The sequence below is a fragment of the Phallusia mammillata genome, chromosome 4 (assembly GCF_965637545.1).
Source record: "Phallusia mammillata chromosome 4, kaPhaMamm4.hap1.1, whole genome shotgun sequence".
Taxonomy (NCBI): domain Eukaryota; kingdom Metazoa; phylum Chordata; class Ascidiacea; order Phlebobranchia; family Ascidiidae; genus Phallusia; species Phallusia mammillata.
Genome location: NC_137255.1, coordinates 5,686,786 through 5,706,127, shown reverse-complemented (window position 1 = coordinate 5,706,127; position 19,342 = coordinate 5,686,786). Strand labels below are relative to the sequence as shown.

Genomic DNA, 19,342 nt, shown 5'->3' with positions numbered 1-19,342 from the left:
TATCTAAAACCTGAAATCGGAAAATGAGACATAGGCTACTCTGCTTGAGTAATAGAAACAGTTTATAGTTAGAACCAAAAATAAACACAACAGCTTCAATCAAAACGATCAACAAATTTTTTGCGCCAAGATCCCTTAATAATACAAAGTTAAAAGTTTATAGACATATACGATCATGTGTGTATCATAGAACGGTTGTTATCTTTGTGTTTGGTTTAGTGCAGTGATTTTAGGTTCGTGAGAAGGTACCGTTATCATCACAGGCACAATGAGGTTGCATTTACGTGTGTGTTTACGTATCGACCGTCAGGTACTAGGCTATACATCTTTAGCTCGATTGCCTTTATGGGTATTTTGTCTGAGCAAAATTTTCAGTTTATCACCAAACTGATTAACGTTCTGTGCACCACCTAAATATATCATGGACCACTGGTTGAAAACCACTGCCTTCGATCAACTGCGTGGAGTGAGGTTCTAAATTTTTAAGATTGTAGCGCTGAATTTAAGTCTAAAGGCCTTAATTACACCAATTAACTCGCAACATAGGCTATGCCTTGTGTGGTAAACAGGTTTGCACGTCACAGTACTACACAAAAGATTTCATGGCAGGCGTAATTGGCTGTACAATATTGAACCCAAAAACCTGTGAACGTAATAAAATGGTCTGCCTATAAAATTCATGAGCCCTTATCAAAAAACAAGAAGATTTATATTCCGAAAAATTGTAAATTTAGAATTATTGTGTATTGTAAGATAATATTTTAAACGCTAGCTGATTTAAGTAGATTTTAAAGTAACTTTAATAAAACATTTTTATGATTTGGGCTATTTTTTATTTGGGAAAATCCCAAGGGAGTTTTTTCAAAAGTTAAAAGGTTCAATTTGCGATTGTTTTCAGTTGTTTATCAGCTACAATAATATTAACTAACAATCATAGATATTTTTTTCTGAAAATGAACAACCTACCTCAGAAATGCCGTTCCGTTGTTGGTCTTCACTTCTGTAGAAAGTTTTCCTGTGGAAACGTACTTTATCAGGTAAAATAAGTCAAAATGAATTTCACATAGCTGGTAATTGCCAAATTGGTATTGTTTCCATGGTAAATATTAATGGCTGAAGATAAATAGAAAGAGTTTGTAGTAACAGACTTGGTCAGTTGTTAAAGCATTTGGAATTAGACTTATTTTTATGACTTTTCAGGTTGAATGTTTTCAAATATTCTGTGTATGATGTTTTAGATCCATAAAGACTACGTTTGATAATACCTACAAGCAAACAGTTTTCGAACATAAAACAAACCTAAATTAATAAAAGTGGTATACATTGGCATTTATTAAAATGAACAAGGAAGTTATTTTGTAATCAAGAGAAACTATAACGTGTTTTGATTTAGGATACAGCAAAGAAAACAGTCTTATATGACTTTCACAAAAAGCATGATGGAAAAATGGTGGACTTTGCTGGCTGGATGATGCCAGTACAATACAAAGCATTGGGAATTAAAGCCTCACATCATCATACAAGGAAGCAAGCTTCACTATTTGATGTGTCACATATGCTGCAAACTAAGGTACAGGGTCCATTTTTGGCTGTTCTGTTTTTTGGCTTAGTTTAGATTGTATACATGAAAAAGATAAACAAAATGAGGGTCACAAACAACATGAACACTTTATTGGGTTAAATGATTTTTTATTTTTTTTTACCATGAAGCGTTTCTTCTGAAACTCACTTGTTTTTTTTATACAAATTTGCCACATAAGTTAGTTAGCTTTCTTTACTGTACTGTGAACTTTAATATTTTTTATGTCATTAACAAAAAATTGGTTATAAATACAAAATTTTAATGAACACGAACTATGTTTTTTTCAGATCTATGGCAAAGACAAAGAATCTTTCATTGAAAGTCTGGTGGTAGGTGATATTAAAGGCCTGAATGTGAATTCTGGCACACTTAGTTTGTTAACCAATGAAAATGGTGGAATTCTTGACGACCTTATTATCAACAAAACAAATGAAGGATACCTGTATGTTGTTTCCAATGCTGGCTGCTCAGACAAAATTAAAGCACACTTTAAGGTTTGTATTTGAAAGCTGATCTTAAGCTAAAAACTTATGCTTCACATGACTTTTTTTCTATGTGTCCAGCCATACTTTGTATTTTGCAGGATCAAGTTCAGTCATTCAAAAGCCGTAGGGGAGATGTTTCAATTGAGCACAATGACAATGGTCTTTTGGCATTGCAAGGTAAAACAAAAACTGTTTTTTTTTCTTTTAGAAAAAGTGTCATTTAAAATTACTACATTGTGTGTGATTTATTGATAAACATATGTTTTTGACATATAAAGTGCAACAATATGTCCGGAAGTTGTACCATTTTAGACCATGTTTCACACCTATTTTTAGGTTTAATTTGCGTTTATATTAGTTTCGTTTTAGCTATAGACGTTAAACAGGCATTTAACATGCTAAAAATTGCCTAGATTTTTGTGTAACTAAAGATTTCAAAATCAATAGAGTAGTATAAACTATTAAAGAAGGGTTGGAATTTTGCTTTAATGGTGTTCCCAGGACCAGCTATGGTTGATGTTCTCCAAAATGGAATGAACCAAAAACTGTCTGAACTTCCATTCATGACAAATGTTGAGGACATAATATTTGGAATTCCTAACTGTCGTGTATCCAGATGTGGCTATACAGGAGAAGATGGAGTAGAGGTAAAAACTTTTCCAACTGCTAATTATATTTTTCTTGAGCACAGGTCCTGAAAAGACACTGTTGTGGGTTCGAATACCACCACAGGTTAACTTTTTCTAGCCTGTGCCTTGCCAACTGTGGGACAGCTTAGTGACCGACCTATTCGAGCTACCCTGTTGGACCTGTCGTACTATGATTTATATTTTCTAGTATCAGCTCGTTTGTGCAGATTTGTCTTGCAGACACATTAAAACTGTTTTTAGTTTGGAATTGGTTTTGTTGTAGGCATACATGCCTCAACATTATTCTTTTGCCAGGTTTCAATGGCACATAAAGTACTCTGTCTTGTTTTGCAGAAATGATTTAAGGATGCTTATTATGGGTCTCCTTCCCTGAAGGGGACGCATCTTGATTTCACTCAGTTTTTTTTTTTTTTCTTTTTTCCGCCGAAGTTTGTCCATGCACTTTTGGCATCAAATCTTTGATGGATTTGGATGAAACTTTCGCAGATGGTAGATATGGTCATGTAGATTTGTCCTCTGCTTCATTTGACTTGATAACCCCAATATTTACCCCGCTAGCCCCTAAAGTGTAAAACGTTTTAGTATGTTGCTGCGCACCACAAACGAAAGATTTCTGTGGTGTAATGGTATAATATAGGCAACAGAACATATGCTACTTGTGTTTCTGCAATACTTGGTGGACGGTTTTGCACATGCCAACAGAGGGGTGTTAACAGCCTTATGACGTCAGAAGCGTTAACGAATGTTGCTAATAACACCTCTAGTGGTCAGAATTTAAAACATTGTCCGATTTGGATAAAAATGAACATGACTGTTGATTGGGTCATTGTGGTTTTACATTTTATACTTTTGGGTGTTGAACCCCATTAGTTAACCCGCTAGCCCCCTAAAATAGGTGATTTTTTTAAAAGGTGTCGTAATGAAATGAAACTTGGACAGCTTGTAGAATTTGTCATTTATGGGTGTCAATTGTTGTTGCCCCAACATTTACCCCCACATACATGTCTTATTTTGCACAAACATTTATGCATTTATATGTTTTTTGCCTTAAATCCAGATCTCGATTCCAATAGAAAAGACTGTTGAAATGGCAGAAGCTCTGTTGGAAAACCCCAAAGTTGAACTTGCAGGTCTAGGAGCAAGGGACAGTCTGCGTTTGGAAGCAGGATTGTGTCTGTATGGAAACGATATCGATGAAAGTACAACTCCTGTTGAAGCTTCTCTTACATGGTGCATTGGTATGTGTTTTATGATACAAATATAAGTAAGCACTGTGAAGTAAACAAAGTATCATTAATGTATTGGTGCCTAATTGACATGCAGCACATTTGTATGGGCATTTTTGAAATGATTCTGGAATATGTTTGGACAGAGTGACCATATTGTTTACACAAATTATTGTAAAATCTAGGAAGATGAGGTGATTTTTAGAGGGTAGTACATTATTATCACAACACCAGTGGTATGCAGTCCAGAACGACTTTTATTTCAAACCAACTGTCAATAAGAAATTGCATCGTCTTATTTTAAACTATTTGTAATTTTACGCTATGCCTACTCCTACTACGAAACTGACATGTACAGCATGCGAGGCAGGCTTGTGATTCAACTTACGGCTGAAGCTTTGACAAAGCACCAGCCCTACGTTTGTCCTGGGTTCATCCTACAGCAGGCTATATTTGTTTATCCATTGCCTTGCCGCACGGACTGCTGATGTGTTTGGCTTGATTCAGGTTGCGCCTTTAATAAGCCTGGCGTATGAACGTAGCAATAGTTGACTTCTAAGCAAGACTTTTCATGTGTTGATTTTTTCTGCAGGTAAACGTAGAAGAGCGGAAGCCAATTTTCCTGGGGCAGAAATAATTCTCAAACAAATCAAAGACAAGCCGGATAGACGAAGAGTTGGGCTCACCATTTCATCATCCATTGCTCGACGTAAGAAATAAAAAAAATGTTTAGGCAATAATGTACCACAGGCCAAAACCTGTGGCAGGTTGCCTAAACTATATGACTATGATCCGTTAGAATACTTCATCCCAGTCTAACTTTGGGATAATTACTAGAGATGGACCGAATATTCGGTTTGCCGAATTTGTTTGGTCGAATCTGCCATTTTTACAAACAATTGTTGCCATTCGGCTGAAACCGAATCTTTTACGGACATAAACTTAATGCGTAAAACGCGGCAAAACTGTAAAACCGAAATTAAACTGATTCGGTGCATCTCTAGTAACTATCTACTGAGGGATAATTTAACATTTTTGGATAGATTCTGTGTAGCCTACTTTCAATTTACATTGTAGATGGCGCCGAAGTAGAAGACGAAAAAGGTACCAAGATCGGCATCGTAACAAGTGGATGTCCTTCACCTACGCTGTCAGCCAACATAGCAATGGCTTACGTGGCTCGAAAACACAGCAAAGTGGGAAAGACTGTTTTGGTAAACATACGAAACAAAAAGATACCTGTAACCGTCACCAAAATGCCGTTTGTCCCCAGTAATTATTATTTCGTTAAATAAGTTGAATGCTTTGGATGACAGTTATTGCCTTAGCCACTTGTTGTATGTTTGTTCTTTACGTCTCGTTTGATTGATTCACTTGGGTAATGGAAAGATATTTAGCCTATTTGCCTTAAAGTAAAGTTCATTTTACCTTTTAAAACAGATCTACCACGCCGTTTAGTTTAAAAATGTGCGTTTAGAAGAAATTGTTTTGTTTGAACATATTTTGTCCTTTGCCTACGGGTCAGGCTTTGTCTTACGGGGGAATGGCAAGACCTACGTACTTTTAAATACTCGTATGTTTGGTTGTTTTAATATTGCTTACACGTGCTGCTTTGTTATTTGTAGCTTTTATGTGGGATAAAGTTTACTGAGTTACTTTGTTATGTTTTGACTAAAAATGCTGAGCTTAAGCGTAGATTAAAAATAGATGAGTTACAGCAGGTAAAAAAGAAACAGATACACATTTAGCCAGTGGTTCCCCACCGGGGAAGAATTTCTCCAAAGGAGAATTGTAAAACTCCAGAAGAGGAATTCACTTAAATTTGTGGTTTGCAAATAGACACAGTTTTAATAATATGGCTAAATACAAATTTAATTCATCGCGAAACTGTCGATAAAGATACTAAGGTCGAATCCAACGACTGTGGACAAAAATTCCCCAGAAATAATAATAAAAAAAACATTTTGTTGACATGTGTCGTCATTGATGCGTGACGCCATGTTGCACCACAATTTCATCTTGGCGATTTTATTTTTTGATCGAGTCAGGTCCTTACAATTTTACAAAAGAGTTACGCAAATACAGACACTTCTGGTGCAACAAGTTGGGTATTGTTTAACTAAGCGAGAGTTGTTTGCTATGGTTACATCGCACAGATATATAAAGAACAGCAATACAACACAGAATGCAGACTTAAAAAAGAATGCAGACTTCAAAATCTACATATGTTTTAGGTTTAAGTTAGAAAAGGATTTTGGTTAAACTTAAGTATCTGCAACATGTTTTACTAGAGGGCCAAACAAAGTTTACTCAACAAGAAGATCGCAGGCCGCGTTGTCAAACACCAGCTGTTTTGATATGTCTAGTATCAATATCAAACGAGCTAACGTTTTACGAGATGTACAAGCTATTATAGCAATAATTCTTACGCTCTAGAAAAAGTCTCTTGTCAGTTTGGTTGGCATTAGTCTTTCAATGCCTAGAAACAGGAGATTTTAGGGCCTTTATTTCATTGCATATTTGAAATATTTTACAGACCACATTTTGTACAAAATTAGCACAACTTCCACCCAAGAGTTGCATATGATACATGGGCTGTAGTAGGGTTCCTCTATATATTTTTTATTTTTTTAAATTAAAAATCCATTTCTCGAGAATCTCGAGAGTCTCGAAATTGTTATTTAAGCCGATTTTGTAACAAAAACAAACAAAAAAATTTCCGATTGTACGTTTTTTCGCTTCAAGTAGCGATGGCAAGTAGTGATTCGCTAGCAAACCAGCAAAAAACGAAGCGACTGTTATAGATCTTACGCAACCAGGTGTGACTACTGCCTAGGAAAGGTGAAAGTTTAGCGGCAACACACGTTAAAAATCGCTGTTGCCGAAGCAAAATAAGAAAGTTATGTGCCCAGTCCGCTCTAGAGGCGAGTTGAAATGAAAAATACACGTAATAAGAGGTGTTGCATTTACTTTTTGTTTAAGATACATGACGTAATTTTTCTCGAGAAATATTTATTTATCTCTCGAGAATTTCTCGACGAGAATTTCCCGAGAAGGAACTCTAGGCTGTAGGTTTATTTATTTAGGGTATGGGCAATATGTGTACAGTAAGTGTATTGTGTTTCATGTACCTATGAAACCTGAAGTAGTATTGCAAACCAGATGCTAAAACAGAATGGTTGTTTATTCTTAAAGCTGGCAAGACTGAAAAAAGCACCCTGCACTATAGATATGTGTCATTGGGTCCTAAATTGCTATTTTTAAGTTTTCACAGATAGTCTTAAAGTTTGCATTTTTAGTTTCGTTGGTAAGGGCTAGGTAGCCCAAACTCCATCAAAATGGGTCGCTCTTTCGATGAAGAGTTGCAGTACTTGGAAAGGAAAACAGATTACTGTTGGACGATCAAAAAAGGCTTCGTTCCCAATATGCAGGTTTGTTAAATACTTTTTAAAGGCTTCAAATATGCCCAACAAAAGTTAGTCTCATCCACACACGTTAAAAAGAAAAAAAAATTATGAAATCGCAAAAAAATATGACTATATACACACTGCTTAAACGCACGTAGTCTTTCTAATGAAGATGAACACAAATTCAAAACTGAGATCAGCCCTCTGGCTTTCATGCATACTAGCAATCACTCCACACTCATATATGAATTATGGCACATAAGGCCTACTGAGGCCTTCGAACCGAATTGGCCGTTGACCAAGCAAAATGCATACAAGAAAAATCTAGCATATGGTCGGATTCAAACCCACTGCATGAGCTTTTCTGGACTTACACCCTTGCATTTGAGCTACATAGACTCACACCTTCACTAGGCCTGGCATACTATGATTAAAATAAATTTCTAAAAGAGTAGGCAATAAGGAGTAGGACATAAATAAAACAATCTTTAGTAAACTGGTGGTTTATGCAGTATAAACTGTTGTTTATGTTATGGTTTTAGGTGGAAGGTGCATTTTATGTGAACAGCCATTTAGAAAAGTTGATGTTGGAAGAGCTAAGAAACTCATGTCGTGGTGGCATTGGTGGGTTTCTTCCAGGTGTCAAGCAAATTGCAAATGTAGCGGCTTTGCCAGGAATTGTCAAGGTCTGCATTCCACTACATACTTTTATATTTGCCTCATTAGCTTAAAGCAAACTTTTCAAACAAAATTTCCACTATTTACTAATTGCATGTCTTTTTGCATGTTAAAGATTTCAATTTTTTAATGCAAATAACATTTCTATGCCTTCTTTTAGAACTCTATTGGGCTGCCAGATGTGCATTCAGGGTATGGGTTTGCAATTGGGAACATGGCTGCATTTGATATGGACGATCCAGAGTCTATTGTATCCCCTGGGGGTGTCGGTGTGTAAAATGTTATTTTTTCCTTCTGCGTACTTCTCGCATGCAATAAATTGTCTTTGCATGACATGTTGCTGTATTTCATCACTGATCATTAGACTGGATAAATTTAAAGTTAACATTTATATATCAAAGAAAAACGCACACTTCTGGTTAATTGCATTGAATATTCGAAATAAATTTTATGCAATTAAGTGGAACAGTTTTTATCTTAACATAGGCATTCTATACGCAAAATTACGGGATGAGTGATTAATTAAAATGTGATTCTTTTTGAAAAAGGAAATGAAGATGCCAGTTAGGTGAAATATATATATTCCATGTAAATTCTTTCACTGATTCTGTAACTTGAAATAATTTTTCATTCTCAGCTAAATTAAAATGTGTGTCGCTAATTAAATGTTTCACTATTGCATGTAAAACAGACAACACCATGTTATTTTGTTTTTAGGTTTTGATATCAACTGTGGTGTCCGATTGATCAGGACAAACTTGGATGAGACAGACGTTACACCAGTGAAAGAGCAACTTTGTCAGTCCCTGTTTGACCACATTCCTGTGGGAGTGGGATCGAAGGGTGTCATTCCAATGCAAGCAAAGTAAGTTTGTGCAAAATAAAATGTGAAAAAATTGTGAATCACCATGGTTGCATTTGGACTTGTTGTTTGGACCCTATGTTTTGCCAAATTTGCTTTTTTGTCTTAACATTTTTGAGGTACGCAATTAATGCCTTATGTGACCATCCAAATAGAGTGTAATAAATCAAATAATCATTATGGGTCCCCTTCCTTGAAGGGGACACATCTTGATTTTACTCGATTTCTTTTTTTTTTTTTCTTTTTTTTTCTTTTTTTTTTTTCTTCCCTGAAGTTTGTCCACCCCATTTTGCCCTGAAATGTTTGATGGATTTGGATGAAACTTTCACAGATGGTAGATATGGTTATGTAGATGTGCCATTTGTTTTGTTTGACTCGATAGCCCCAGTGTTTACCCCACTAGCCCCCTAAAATGGGTAAATTTTGAACAATGTCCGAATTGGATGAAATTTGGACAGTTTGTTCATTGGGCCATTTTAGGGCATCGTTTGTTGTGTTTTAACCTGTAGCCCCAATATTTACCCCACTAGCCCCCTAAAATGGGTGATTTTTTAAACAATGTCCGAATTGGATGAAATTTGGACAGTTTGTTCATTGTGCCATTTTAGGGCATCGTTTGTTGTGTTTTAACCTGTAGCCCCAATATTTACCCCACTAGCCCCCTAAAATGGGTGATTTTTTAAACAATGTCCGAATTAGATGAAATTCGGACAGTTTGTTCATTGGGCCATTTTAGGGCATCGTTTGTTGTGTTTTAACCTGTAGCCCCAATATTTACCCCACTAGCCCCCTAAAATGGGTGATTTTTTAAACAATGTCCGAATTTCATGAAATTCGGACAGTTTGTTCATTGGGCCATTTTAGGGCATCGTTTGTTGTGTTTTACCCTGCAGCCACAATATTTACCCCACTAGCCCCCAAAAATGGGTGATTTTTTAAACAATGTCCGATTTGAATACAATTTGGACAGTTTTTTCATTATGCTATTTTAGGGCATCGATTATTGTGTTTCACCATGTAGCCCAATATTTACTGCTTAAGCCACCTATTGTTTATAAATGTCCGATTTGGATGAATTTTTGATAGTTTTTTGAATTTGGCATTTGTAGCTGTCGAATATTGTGTTTCACCCTGCAGCCCTAATATTTACCCTACCAACCCCCCAAAATGGGTGAATTAATCAACAATACATTTTGACAGTTTGTATAATATGCCGTTTTGAGATGTCAGTGTTTTATGCTATTTAGGCACACAAACTTATAACAATGTCTCAATTGCATGAGATTTGGACAGTTTGTAATTTACATAACTTCTTTTTTTAAGTAACACTACCAATTACTGTGTTTGACTTTATAGCAACGTTTCTTATGGTTGTCTGTTTACAACTTTGCGGTTTTGGGGACCCATGAGTTTCTGCCTGCAGAAACAAATCAAGATTATAAAAAATGTTGGCTAATATGGGACCCAATAAAAATAAATATAGAGAATATATTACAGTTTGCAGAATAGATTGTAGTGTATATGCTATGGTAAAATGTGCTAAGCCACCCTTCTAGTTTTCTTTGCCAAACAACCTACATCAGGGGTGTCCAAACTTTTTTCATAGAGGCCAACTTTTATCAGGTGCAGACGTCAGCGGGCCAATATATTTTTGCAAAGTTTTTATCCAGACAATTATAACACAAAGTATACGGAATTCAAGGAAGTTTTGGGATTTTGTTGAGTCAGCACCATGTAGGCTATACTTTTTTTTCTTTTACAAATAAAGTTCCATAGAAAAGCTTTTCGTAAACAATTCCAGTTGCATGAACAACCTATGCTTAAGTTCACACTGTAGCGACCCTGTAATTCTCTACATGCATAGGACGCGAAGCGAACCTTTTCCTTTATTGTCTCGTGTTGTCTTTTTATGTGCAGTGTGGCTCTCGCGTCATTCGATTAACTTGTTTAAATAAAGTGCACGTCGCCTCAACACCATCCTTTAAAAATTTTTACCGTCAGCTGAAATTTTTGGACCTAAACCTTTTGGGGGAAAACCTTTTGGGATGATTGTACCATAGTAAACTGGTTTCAATCTCAACACTAAAGTGTATGACTTTGGTGTAGTTAATTTTCTGTGTTGGGTATGTTTGACCATAGTTTTTTTTGAAGGGATCTTAATGAGGCTCTTGAAATGGGAGTGGACTGGTCATTAAGAGAAGGATATGCCTGGGCTGAGGACAAGGAGCACTGTGAGGAATATGGGAGACTGCTACAAGCTGATCCATCCAAAGTATCTGCCAAAGCAAAGAAGAGAGGCCTTCCACAGGTTAGAAACAATTACATAAGAAATAAACATCACAAAATATAGTATTTAATGAAAAAAATAGAGTACTAAAAAAATCAAAATTATTTTAGAATTGTTTTATTAAAACTAAGTGTCAGCAAACGACCCACAGGCCAAATCTGTTTAACCAGGCAAAATCATACAGTCTGTAGTCCCTTTTACAACTTGCATATTTAGTTGCCATTTTTGTTGGGTTTATGTTTTAAAAGACAGAGATAATTTAACTAAAGTTACTTAAAAGTTTTTGACAAAATTGTAAACGCTGACAAAAAAACTGTTTTTTGGCCCACACCTGAAATTTTTTTGCCCACCACTAGTCTAAACATACATATAATACATTTTTTATTTCTTTTTGCAAAATTACTGCTAAATTATGTGACTTGACTTTCTTGTGGTTTAGCTTGGAACATTGGGTGCTGGCAATCATTATGCAGAGATACAGGTAGTGGATGAAATATTTGACAAACATGCTGCAAATAAAATGGGGATCGACCATAAAGGTCAAGTCTGTGTTATGGTTCACTGTGGCAGCCGTGGACTTGGCCATCAAGTAGCAACAGGTACGGTTTTAGCTCAAGTAATTAAAAACACGAGAAATATGAAATTGGAGAACTTTGGATATGATTGTTACAAAGTATTACTAAAAGAAAAAATACAAGATATGTAAAATTGGATAACTTTTGGCAGTTGAGACTGATTTATAAATACTGTTTTGCTCTAATGGCAATTTTGTTACTGCTTATCTGGCCTTTCAACAACTTGTTTTTGCCATCTTCATCAAAGAAGATATTTTGAGGTTTCGATAAAAACATATTTTGCCTATTTTCTGACAGTTGTTGTAGTTTTTGTAATAAAAAAACCTAAAACTTCAAAGGCGTTTTGTTGATTTATTTGGATGTTAGAAAACAAATTTTTAGATAATGTCCTGGTATATCTTTGACTTCAAAATATTAGTTTTCCTTTATAAATGTCGCTGCTGTAAACAATGTTTATTAAAAACCATTTTTAAAAAAAATTTGTAGATGCTCTTGTTGCCATGGAGAAAGCTATGGCCCGTGACAAAATCATTGTAAATGATCGTCAGCTTGCTTGTGCTCACATCAAATCTGCTGAAGGTCAGGATTATTTGAAGGGAATGTTTGCTGCTGGAAACTATGCTTGGGTCAACAGAAGTTCTATGACTTTTCTTACCAGACAGGTAGACAAAAATGTATTGTTGGGAACAAATAAGTTGTAACCTTCATTTATCACTTCGTAAATCTTTATTACATTCACCGTAAAACAGCACTTTTTCTGGGTTTAAAATTTGTTTGAATAAAAATTAATGACATGGAAAAGACAACATTATAACCGTCAAGCGCTTATGCAACGCTGTTCCAAAACTGTAGTCTGTGAAACGCTTTGGTGGGACCTGCAAGAGTACAATTTTGTTTAAAGTCAGATGATGCAACATTGTGGGCACTGGCAATACTCCGGCCCCCGGGCTGTAGTTTGGTGATCCCTAGTATAGAATACTAAAAATGATCGAAAACTGACACTTTCAATGCTAAAATATTTATTACAAAACAAAATTGCAGGCATTTGGAAAGGTATTTAACTGCCCGCCAGACGATCTTGACATGCAGTTAATATATGATGTGTCACACAACATTGCTAAAGTGGAGGAACACATGGTAAATGGAAAGCAGAAAACACTACTTGTTCATCGCAAGGGTTCAACTCGTGCATTTCCACCTCATCATCCCTTAATTCCAGTTGACTATCAGGTAAAAATCTGTTTCGTTACACAAAAACAAGCTGAATTTGATTTACCCTTTGGTGGGTTTACCACTGAGCCTTGTAGTTCAGTTGGTAGAGCAGTAGTCTCTAAAAGGTTTCCATTGTGGGTTTGAATCGTATTGCAGGCTGTATTTTTCTAGCCTATGCCTTGTCCCACGTGCACGTGTGCACAGCCCGTAAATCCGTGTGATTTCAGTACGTGCAAAGCAAGTGGTAGAGGTTAAGACAGGACATTTAATGGCTTTGGTGCCAATTTTTCACACTGAAAAGTCGGTGTGCCAAAAATTTTTTGAAAACATGTGGTGACCGGCTAATTCGGTATATTGCCTTCAATGGGTACTGGTTTGAAGTTTGAAAAAATACAAACTGTACATTATTTTTTGAAAACCTTTTTGCACTTTTTTGCTTGACAGACATTTCCAATTTCAACTTATAATTGTTGTTTCTTTGCAAGTGAACAAGCTTTTGATGTAGTTTTTTTATAACTAGGGATGAGTTTTTGCGCTTGGTGAAAGAAATTACAACGAGACACTAGCTCTTACATAATCACCAAGCTGGAAATAGCTGCACAACAAAACAGTGAAGGGCACAATAGGTAAATAATGGCTGAGCATGCTGCAGTTACACACTATTACAAAGCGATATGTGACTGGGACGATGGATGGGATTGCGCATTGTAGGTAAGGGATTGCGCATTGTAGGTAAGGAGATGGGATTGCGCATTGTAGGTAAACACAACTGGGGGGAACATTGGGAGGGCCAGTCAAGATTTTTTTAAAAGAACTCACCACCTGTGTTAGGAAAAGAGGGGCACTTACAAGACTTGTATTAGACACAAAATTTGATCTAGGACAGCAAGCTTTTTTCAATACGTTTCCTGTAAAAATGAACCTTTTTTAACTACACACAGCAAGAAGCTAGAGATTGTTGTTGTTCTTTTCAGCTAACAGGCCAACCTGTGCTTATTGGTGGAACAATGGGAACATGCAGTTACGTATTAACTGGAACACAACATGGCATGGACACAACCTTCGGAACGACATGTCATGGAGCGGTAAGTAGTCATAAATTGAATACCCAAAGTAAATGTACCTAACTTTCACTTTTGTACAGGGCCGGGCTTTGTCTCGTGCTAAATCTCGACGAAATCTCGATTACCAAGAAGTTTTGGACAAACTTGCAGAAAAAGGGATTTCAATTAGGGTTGCTTCACCAAAACTAGTCATGGAAGAGGTAATCAAATATAAATAATCAAACCTGCAGAGCCAGATTTATTTGTATGTCTTAATTGTGATCCAAACAGCAAATATATCAAAGCTAGAGAATAAATTGTTTGTTCTTTTTTACTACTTTTGTAAATATATGCCAATGTAATGATTCATAAAGAACATGTAATCTAAAAATAACTGGAACGCATAATCAATTCCCATACACTCATTCGTTTTTGCTTGCAAAACAATCATGTATGTAGATGAAACAGTGTGTATAGTAAATCGGTAAATTTTAAGTTCTGTGGTTTTTATATTTTTTGTGGTAGGAAAACTGTTTGAACTAGTATAAATTACCTGTTACATAATCATACTTGAATTCATCCAAAAAAGGAAATATAACTATATATTTTGAATATTTTTCCACTTTTTGTATAGTATGTCTGTGGTGTCATTGTTTCTGACATTTTTATACAACACATTATCCACACAACTTGGTTTTCCATTTCTAGGCTCCCGAATCATACAAAGACGTTACTGAAGTTGTAAATACATGCCATGAGGCGGGAATCAGTAAGAAGGCAATCAAGTTACGTCCTATTGCTGTAATCAAGGGCTGATCATGATCACACAAAGTACTAACAAGATGTGGCTTCAGTTCTAATGGGTGTGCTGCGGTAAAGGGTATTTTGGGCAAATTATGAAATTTACATTCTTCATCCTGGTAAGAAAATTGTACAGCCTTTGGCAAAAGTTGACAATAGTGGGCCATTTTCAGAAATATGCTTTTTTCAAAGATTAATGGTTCATTGTGGATACACATTCATTTTACAGTATCTTTTTTGTCTCAACCTGTATGTTCCATTATGACAGAGGAAAAAATAGTTTGTGGACTAATTTTAATTTACTTTTAAACCATTTTCTGTTTTCAATTGTAGTGTAACAGTTTTAGTATCTAATTACACTTTTTTGTTTGAAGAAGCTAAGATGTAACTTAGCGTAGCAATAGCACATTTGTTTACAACCATGTTTTAATGTTTTTTTTTGTCTTTTCCACTACTTTGGTGAACTTTAAAAAAAGTACAGAACCAAAAAAAGGTTATTGCATCTTTATTTACGCAACAGTTTTTAAATGTAATACATTAGGATCATTCACACGATCATTTGATTCTGTTTATATAAATTGTGCACAAATCAATGAATAAATATGTCACAGTGTTGTAGCAAGTTTCGGCAGGAAATGGTCATTTACGAGCTTACCATTCAAAACCATGATGGATTATTTACATTATCTATTGCAATGCCATAGTTAAGTGTTATGACAATATGTAAAATATGCACAAATACAGTAAACCTGGGTTGGTCCGTACCCATTTAGACCCAAAAATTTTCCGGATTAGACAAATATCTGGATTAACTGATGTCTTTAGTTAAAGTCTAACCACATTACAAATCATTTGTATCTCGAGTTTTGTCCGAATTAGGTGAAAATTGGGTTTACCTGGATCCGGTTTAACCGAGGTTTTACTGTAGTCAACAAATTAGCATGCGCCTAAATACATGGAGTACAATACTGTATCCTGATAATATAACTGAGGCATAACACAGGTAAAACAAATGATTTGAATGAATAATACAACAATAAATTATTTGCTCATGATCTCTCAAACAGTACACATACACAAAAAATATATTATGTTGGTAAATATTTTGATTTGCAAAAAATTCTCAAAGACATTGCATTGCAGCCACAACTTTTCACCATAGCTTTACCTATATTCACCCCCACAGTCACCTAATACTGAAAACAAGTCATTAGATTTATTTTGTACAGCCTCAATTGTTGCTAGATTCTCTTTGGTAAGACTCCAAGTTTGACTGATGCTCCTAAAGTTATCTTCTGTGTGGTCTGAGTCTGCAATACCAAATCTGCACCCAATTATAACACTTGCGACTACTGGTTGATCTAGTATGTACCGTGTTGCCACATTTGCGATACTAACGGTGTGTTCTTCAGCAATTGTGTGCACAACTTGTAGAAGCTCTTGAAACAAAGCCCAACCACCCCATAGATCTATTATGTGCTTGTATTTGCTCAAAGAGGCTGTTATCAGCTCATGAGGTTTGGGTTCTGCAACACCAAGATATTTTTCTGACAGTAATCCTCCACCTGAAGAAAATATATGCGAATTTTTTTTTGTGAAGTGTTTGTGCTTAACATCAGAACCAAACAGTTTTTAGGCATGGATGTTATTCTTCCCTAATAAAAAATGTAAATGGAGAACATTTGTGTATTTCACATTACATATTGCAGGTAAGCATGTTTAATAGACATAAACATACTATTAACTTTATACAGCTCTTCTGACAATTAAATTTTGCTCCATGTTTTGACGTCCTATACAGGTCACCTTCATCAGGATAAATAATACCGAAAGTGCGCAGTACAGGGCATGATAAAAGAGCTCTGTAAAGTTGATATTATGCCTGGCAGCAACAGCTTATGTAATGAACATACTATATGCAAAAAATTAGTTTTGCAGACTTTTACAAGCATTGACAGTTAGCTTTCTGGATAGGGGTAAGAGTTTGTATTAAAATAACACCAAAATCTGTTCTCAATTCCCCCTGTTTCAGCTTGCATTCTTAAATTCCACAATGCAGTAGTTAGTACCACTTCATTCATTGTAAGACTGACACATATCTTACATAAAACTCCATAAGCAAACAGCTTGATTGAATTCTTTTCGCAAAACTCTGCCATCCGTTTTTGGGGCCTTGTGTCCACAAGTGAAAATTGGACTTGGTTTGTGGAAATAGGTATGCCATTGCCAACTATTTCTTCCATTACCTCTGTACTGAAATTAGTCAGCGACAATTCCTCTGAAAATCAAAAACATGCAATACAGTATATGTAGCATCAAATATTTTCATGTTGTATGGGTCTCAAATTCTCTGTTACATGTTGTACTCACATATTAACACAATAACATACTTATTTTTCCATCAACTTGTATATCCCTCAGATGTTTTATAGCATCCAAGTAGCGCTTGTCAGAGTAATCCCACCAGTGAAATTGCAAGCAGTCTAGTTTATCCACTGACATTCTGTGCATGGATTTCGTAACAAGCTTCTCCACTTTTTCCCTTGTCATTTCACCCACTCTTGGCACCATCTTTGTCAAGCCACGAATGCCAGTCATGTCTACACCTCTCTAATTTAACAAAATAAAATGGTTTTGCATGGTAAATAAAATGGTGTTGACATGGTGATAAAACAGCTTGACATGGTAAATAAAATGGTCTGGCATAGTGAATAAAATGGTGTTGAAATGGCAAAGAAAATGATTTGGCATGGTTAATAAAATGGTTTGATATGGGAAATAAAATGGTTTAACATGGTGAGTGAAATGGTTTGACATGGTGAATAAAATGGTGCTGACATGGTGAATAAAATGGTGCTGACATGGTGAATGAAATGGTTTGACATGGTGAATAAAATGGTTTGACATGGTAATTAAAATGGTCTGACATAGTAAATAAAATGGTGTTGACTGTTGACATGGTGAATAAAATGGTTTGACATGGTACACAATATGGTTTAACATGGTGAATAAATGGTCTTGCATGGTGAATAAAATGGTTTGACATGGATAAAATTGTTTGACTTGGTGAATAAAATGGTTTGACATGGTTAATAAAATTGTTTGACTTGGTGAATAAAATGGTAAATAAATGGTCTTGCATGGTGAATAAAATTGTTTGACTTGGTGAATAAAATGGTTTGAAATGGTAAACAAAATGGTTTTGCACAGTGAATAAACTGGTGTTGATATGATGAATAAAATGGTTTGACATGGTGAGCAAACTGGTTTAAAACAATGAAAAAAAGGGTTTTACATGGTGAGTAAGATGGTTTGACAAGATGAGTAAAATGGTTTAAAATAGCGAACAAAATGGTTTGAATTGTTTGTTTGATAAATGCAATTGTCAACTAACCCAATGTGACTTAAATGTTATTGAATTCAACCAAAACTTTTTACTCTAGCCTCAGATTCTCTTGTAAGTATGTGTTTTAAGAATAACTAACAAATACATCCACTATTGAATAGGTTTCTTTTATAAATGCTTACCGACTTGATAAAAGTTCCAAATATATCCTCAGCTGGGCCGTATATATCAGCCATGTCAAAAGATGTAAATCCCACATCGGCGTAATTGTTCATCGCTAAAACTGAAATACACAACACATTTATTCTTTGAAACACATGAATTACCATTACATTAAGCTTACACATATTCAACACTGTGTTAATAAAGCAATTCTAGAAGAAAGCTATAACTTTCAAAGAAAAAAAGACATACAGTAAAGGTTGGTAAAAACACAATGAAATGTAAAACTTCTTAACAGCACCATTTTATTGGTTACAATTAGGCTCTACATTTAAGCTCACCTGCCCGTTGTGGTTCAATGTTACCATGAGCTCCCGATACTTGCCACATTCCGTTGATAATTTTACAAACTTCCAGTCCATTTTTTAACTTTGTTGACGGCATAACCGGAATCAATGCCATGCCTGTTAACTTGTTGAAAGCTTGACAAGGTAATTTAAGTCAATGGATATTAATCACATTAAAAAAATATTCAGTCTAGTGACTATAATCTTCATGATAAACTGAGTATTAAGGTGAACCAAAACAAGTAGCAAAAATAAAAACAAAGAGTAAAAAAACAAAAAAATTCCATACCGGTTAACATAAAGACTTATAACAAACATGTATGTAAAATATAGTTAACTGAAGACATGTTTTGTTGCATCTCATATTCTAAAATACGAAAATAATCGACAAACTTGCTACAAAGGGTAAAAGTAATAGATTAAACTAATTACTTGTAGTAGTATTCCATGATAAAGCGATGAACTATTATGCCGATTGCTGACTCAGCGGTGTGCAGTCAAGCATGACATGAGCAATTGCAAACAATCCCCCGTCAAATATTCATGTGGATGTGAGGAGATAGTTTGGTGTTAAGCCGGTCGAGTCAATAATATCACGCCAAGTTAGGCCACTATATGCCCTAAAACTAATGGAGTGCTACCCAAACACTTCACTCACCGTACTCGGCTGTGTTAAACA

At 35.5% G+C, this 19,342-nt stretch overlaps 3 protein-coding genes across 3 annotated transcripts; 2 read left to right on the top strand and 1 right to left on the bottom strand.

Annotated features, from left to right (window-relative positions):
- Positions 1-846: 846 nt before the first annotated feature.
- LOC145222243 (aminomethyltransferase, mitochondrial-like) lies at positions 847-5,598 on the top strand. The gene is made up of 8 exons (XM_080088323.1): positions 847-1,037; positions 1,394-1,570; positions 1,870-2,076; positions 2,166-2,244; positions 2,569-2,714; positions 3,775-3,955; positions 4,536-4,652; positions 5,021-5,598. The coding sequence occupies exons 1-8, from the start codon at positions 954-956 to the stop codon at positions 5,236-5,238; spliced, it is 1,209 nt and encodes a 402-aa protein (XP_079944449.1). The 5' UTR covers positions 847-953; the 3' UTR covers positions 5,239-5,598.
- Positions 5,599-6,994: 1,396 nt separating this feature from the next.
- LOC145222242 (RNA-splicing ligase RTCB) lies at positions 6,995-15,426 on the top strand. The gene is made up of 11 exons (XM_080088322.1): positions 6,995-7,374; positions 7,893-8,036; positions 8,189-8,297; positions 8,746-8,893; positions 11,042-11,198; positions 11,617-11,776; positions 12,239-12,414; positions 12,794-12,982; positions 13,939-14,049; positions 14,109-14,228; positions 14,716-15,426. The coding sequence occupies exons 1-11, from the start codon at positions 7,282-7,284 to the stop codon at positions 14,821-14,823; spliced, it is 1,515 nt and encodes a 504-aa protein (XP_079944448.1). The 5' UTR covers positions 6,995-7,281; the 3' UTR covers positions 14,824-15,426.
- Positions 15,298-18,891, bottom strand: LOC145222244 (putative oxidoreductase YccK). Its single transcript, XM_080088324.1, has 5 exons — positions 18,658-18,891; positions 18,337-18,437; positions 17,199-17,418; positions 16,913-17,086; positions 15,298-16,373 (listed from the first exon to the last, which is right to left on the bottom strand). Exons 1-5 carry the CDS (start codon positions 18,776-18,778, stop codon positions 15,973-15,975), a joined length of 1,017 nt encoding a protein of 338 aa, XP_079944450.1. The 5' UTR covers positions 18,779-18,891; the 3' UTR covers positions 15,298-15,972.
- Positions 18,892-19,342: the final 451 nt, after the last annotated feature.

Excerpts from the sequence above, each read along its gene's own strand:
- LOC145222244 (XM_080088324.1), bottom strand. The coding sequence starts at position 18,778 with ATGGCATTGATTCCGGTTATGCCGTCAACAAAGTTAAAAAATGGACTG. Across the intron at positions 18,438-18,657 it reads CATTGAACCACAACGGGCAG|TTTTAGCGATGAACAATTAC; the intron begins GTGAGCTTAAAT and ends TGTGTATTTCAG. Across the intron at positions 17,087-17,198 it reads ACAAGTTGATGGAAAAATAA|AGGAATTGTCGCTGACTAAT; the intron begins GTATGTTATTGT and ends TTTGATTTTCAG.
- LOC145222243 (XM_080088323.1), top strand. The coding sequence starts at position 954 with ATGAACAACCTACCTCAGAAATGCCGTTCCGTTGTTGGTCTTCACTTC. Across the intron at positions 1,038-1,393 it reads GTGGAAACGTACTTTATCAG|GATACAGCAAAGAAAACAGT; the intron begins GTAAAATAAGTC and ends GTTTTGATTTAG. Across the intron at positions 2,715-3,774 it reads CAGGAGAAGATGGAGTAGAG|ATCTCGATTCCAATAGAAAA; the intron begins GTAAAAACTTTT and ends CCTTAAATCCAG.
- LOC145222242 (XM_080088322.1), top strand. The coding sequence starts at position 7,282 with ATGGGTCGCTCTTTCGATGAAGAGTTGCAGTACTTGGAAAGGAAAACA. Across the intron at positions 7,375-7,892 it reads GCTTCGTTCCCAATATGCAG|GTGGAAGGTGCATTTTATGT; the intron begins GTTTGTTAAATA and ends TTATGGTTTTAG. Across the intron at positions 14,050-14,108 it reads GAACGACATGTCATGGAGCG|GGCCGGGCTTTGTCTCGTGC; the intron begins GTAAGTAGTCAT and ends ACTTTTGTACAG.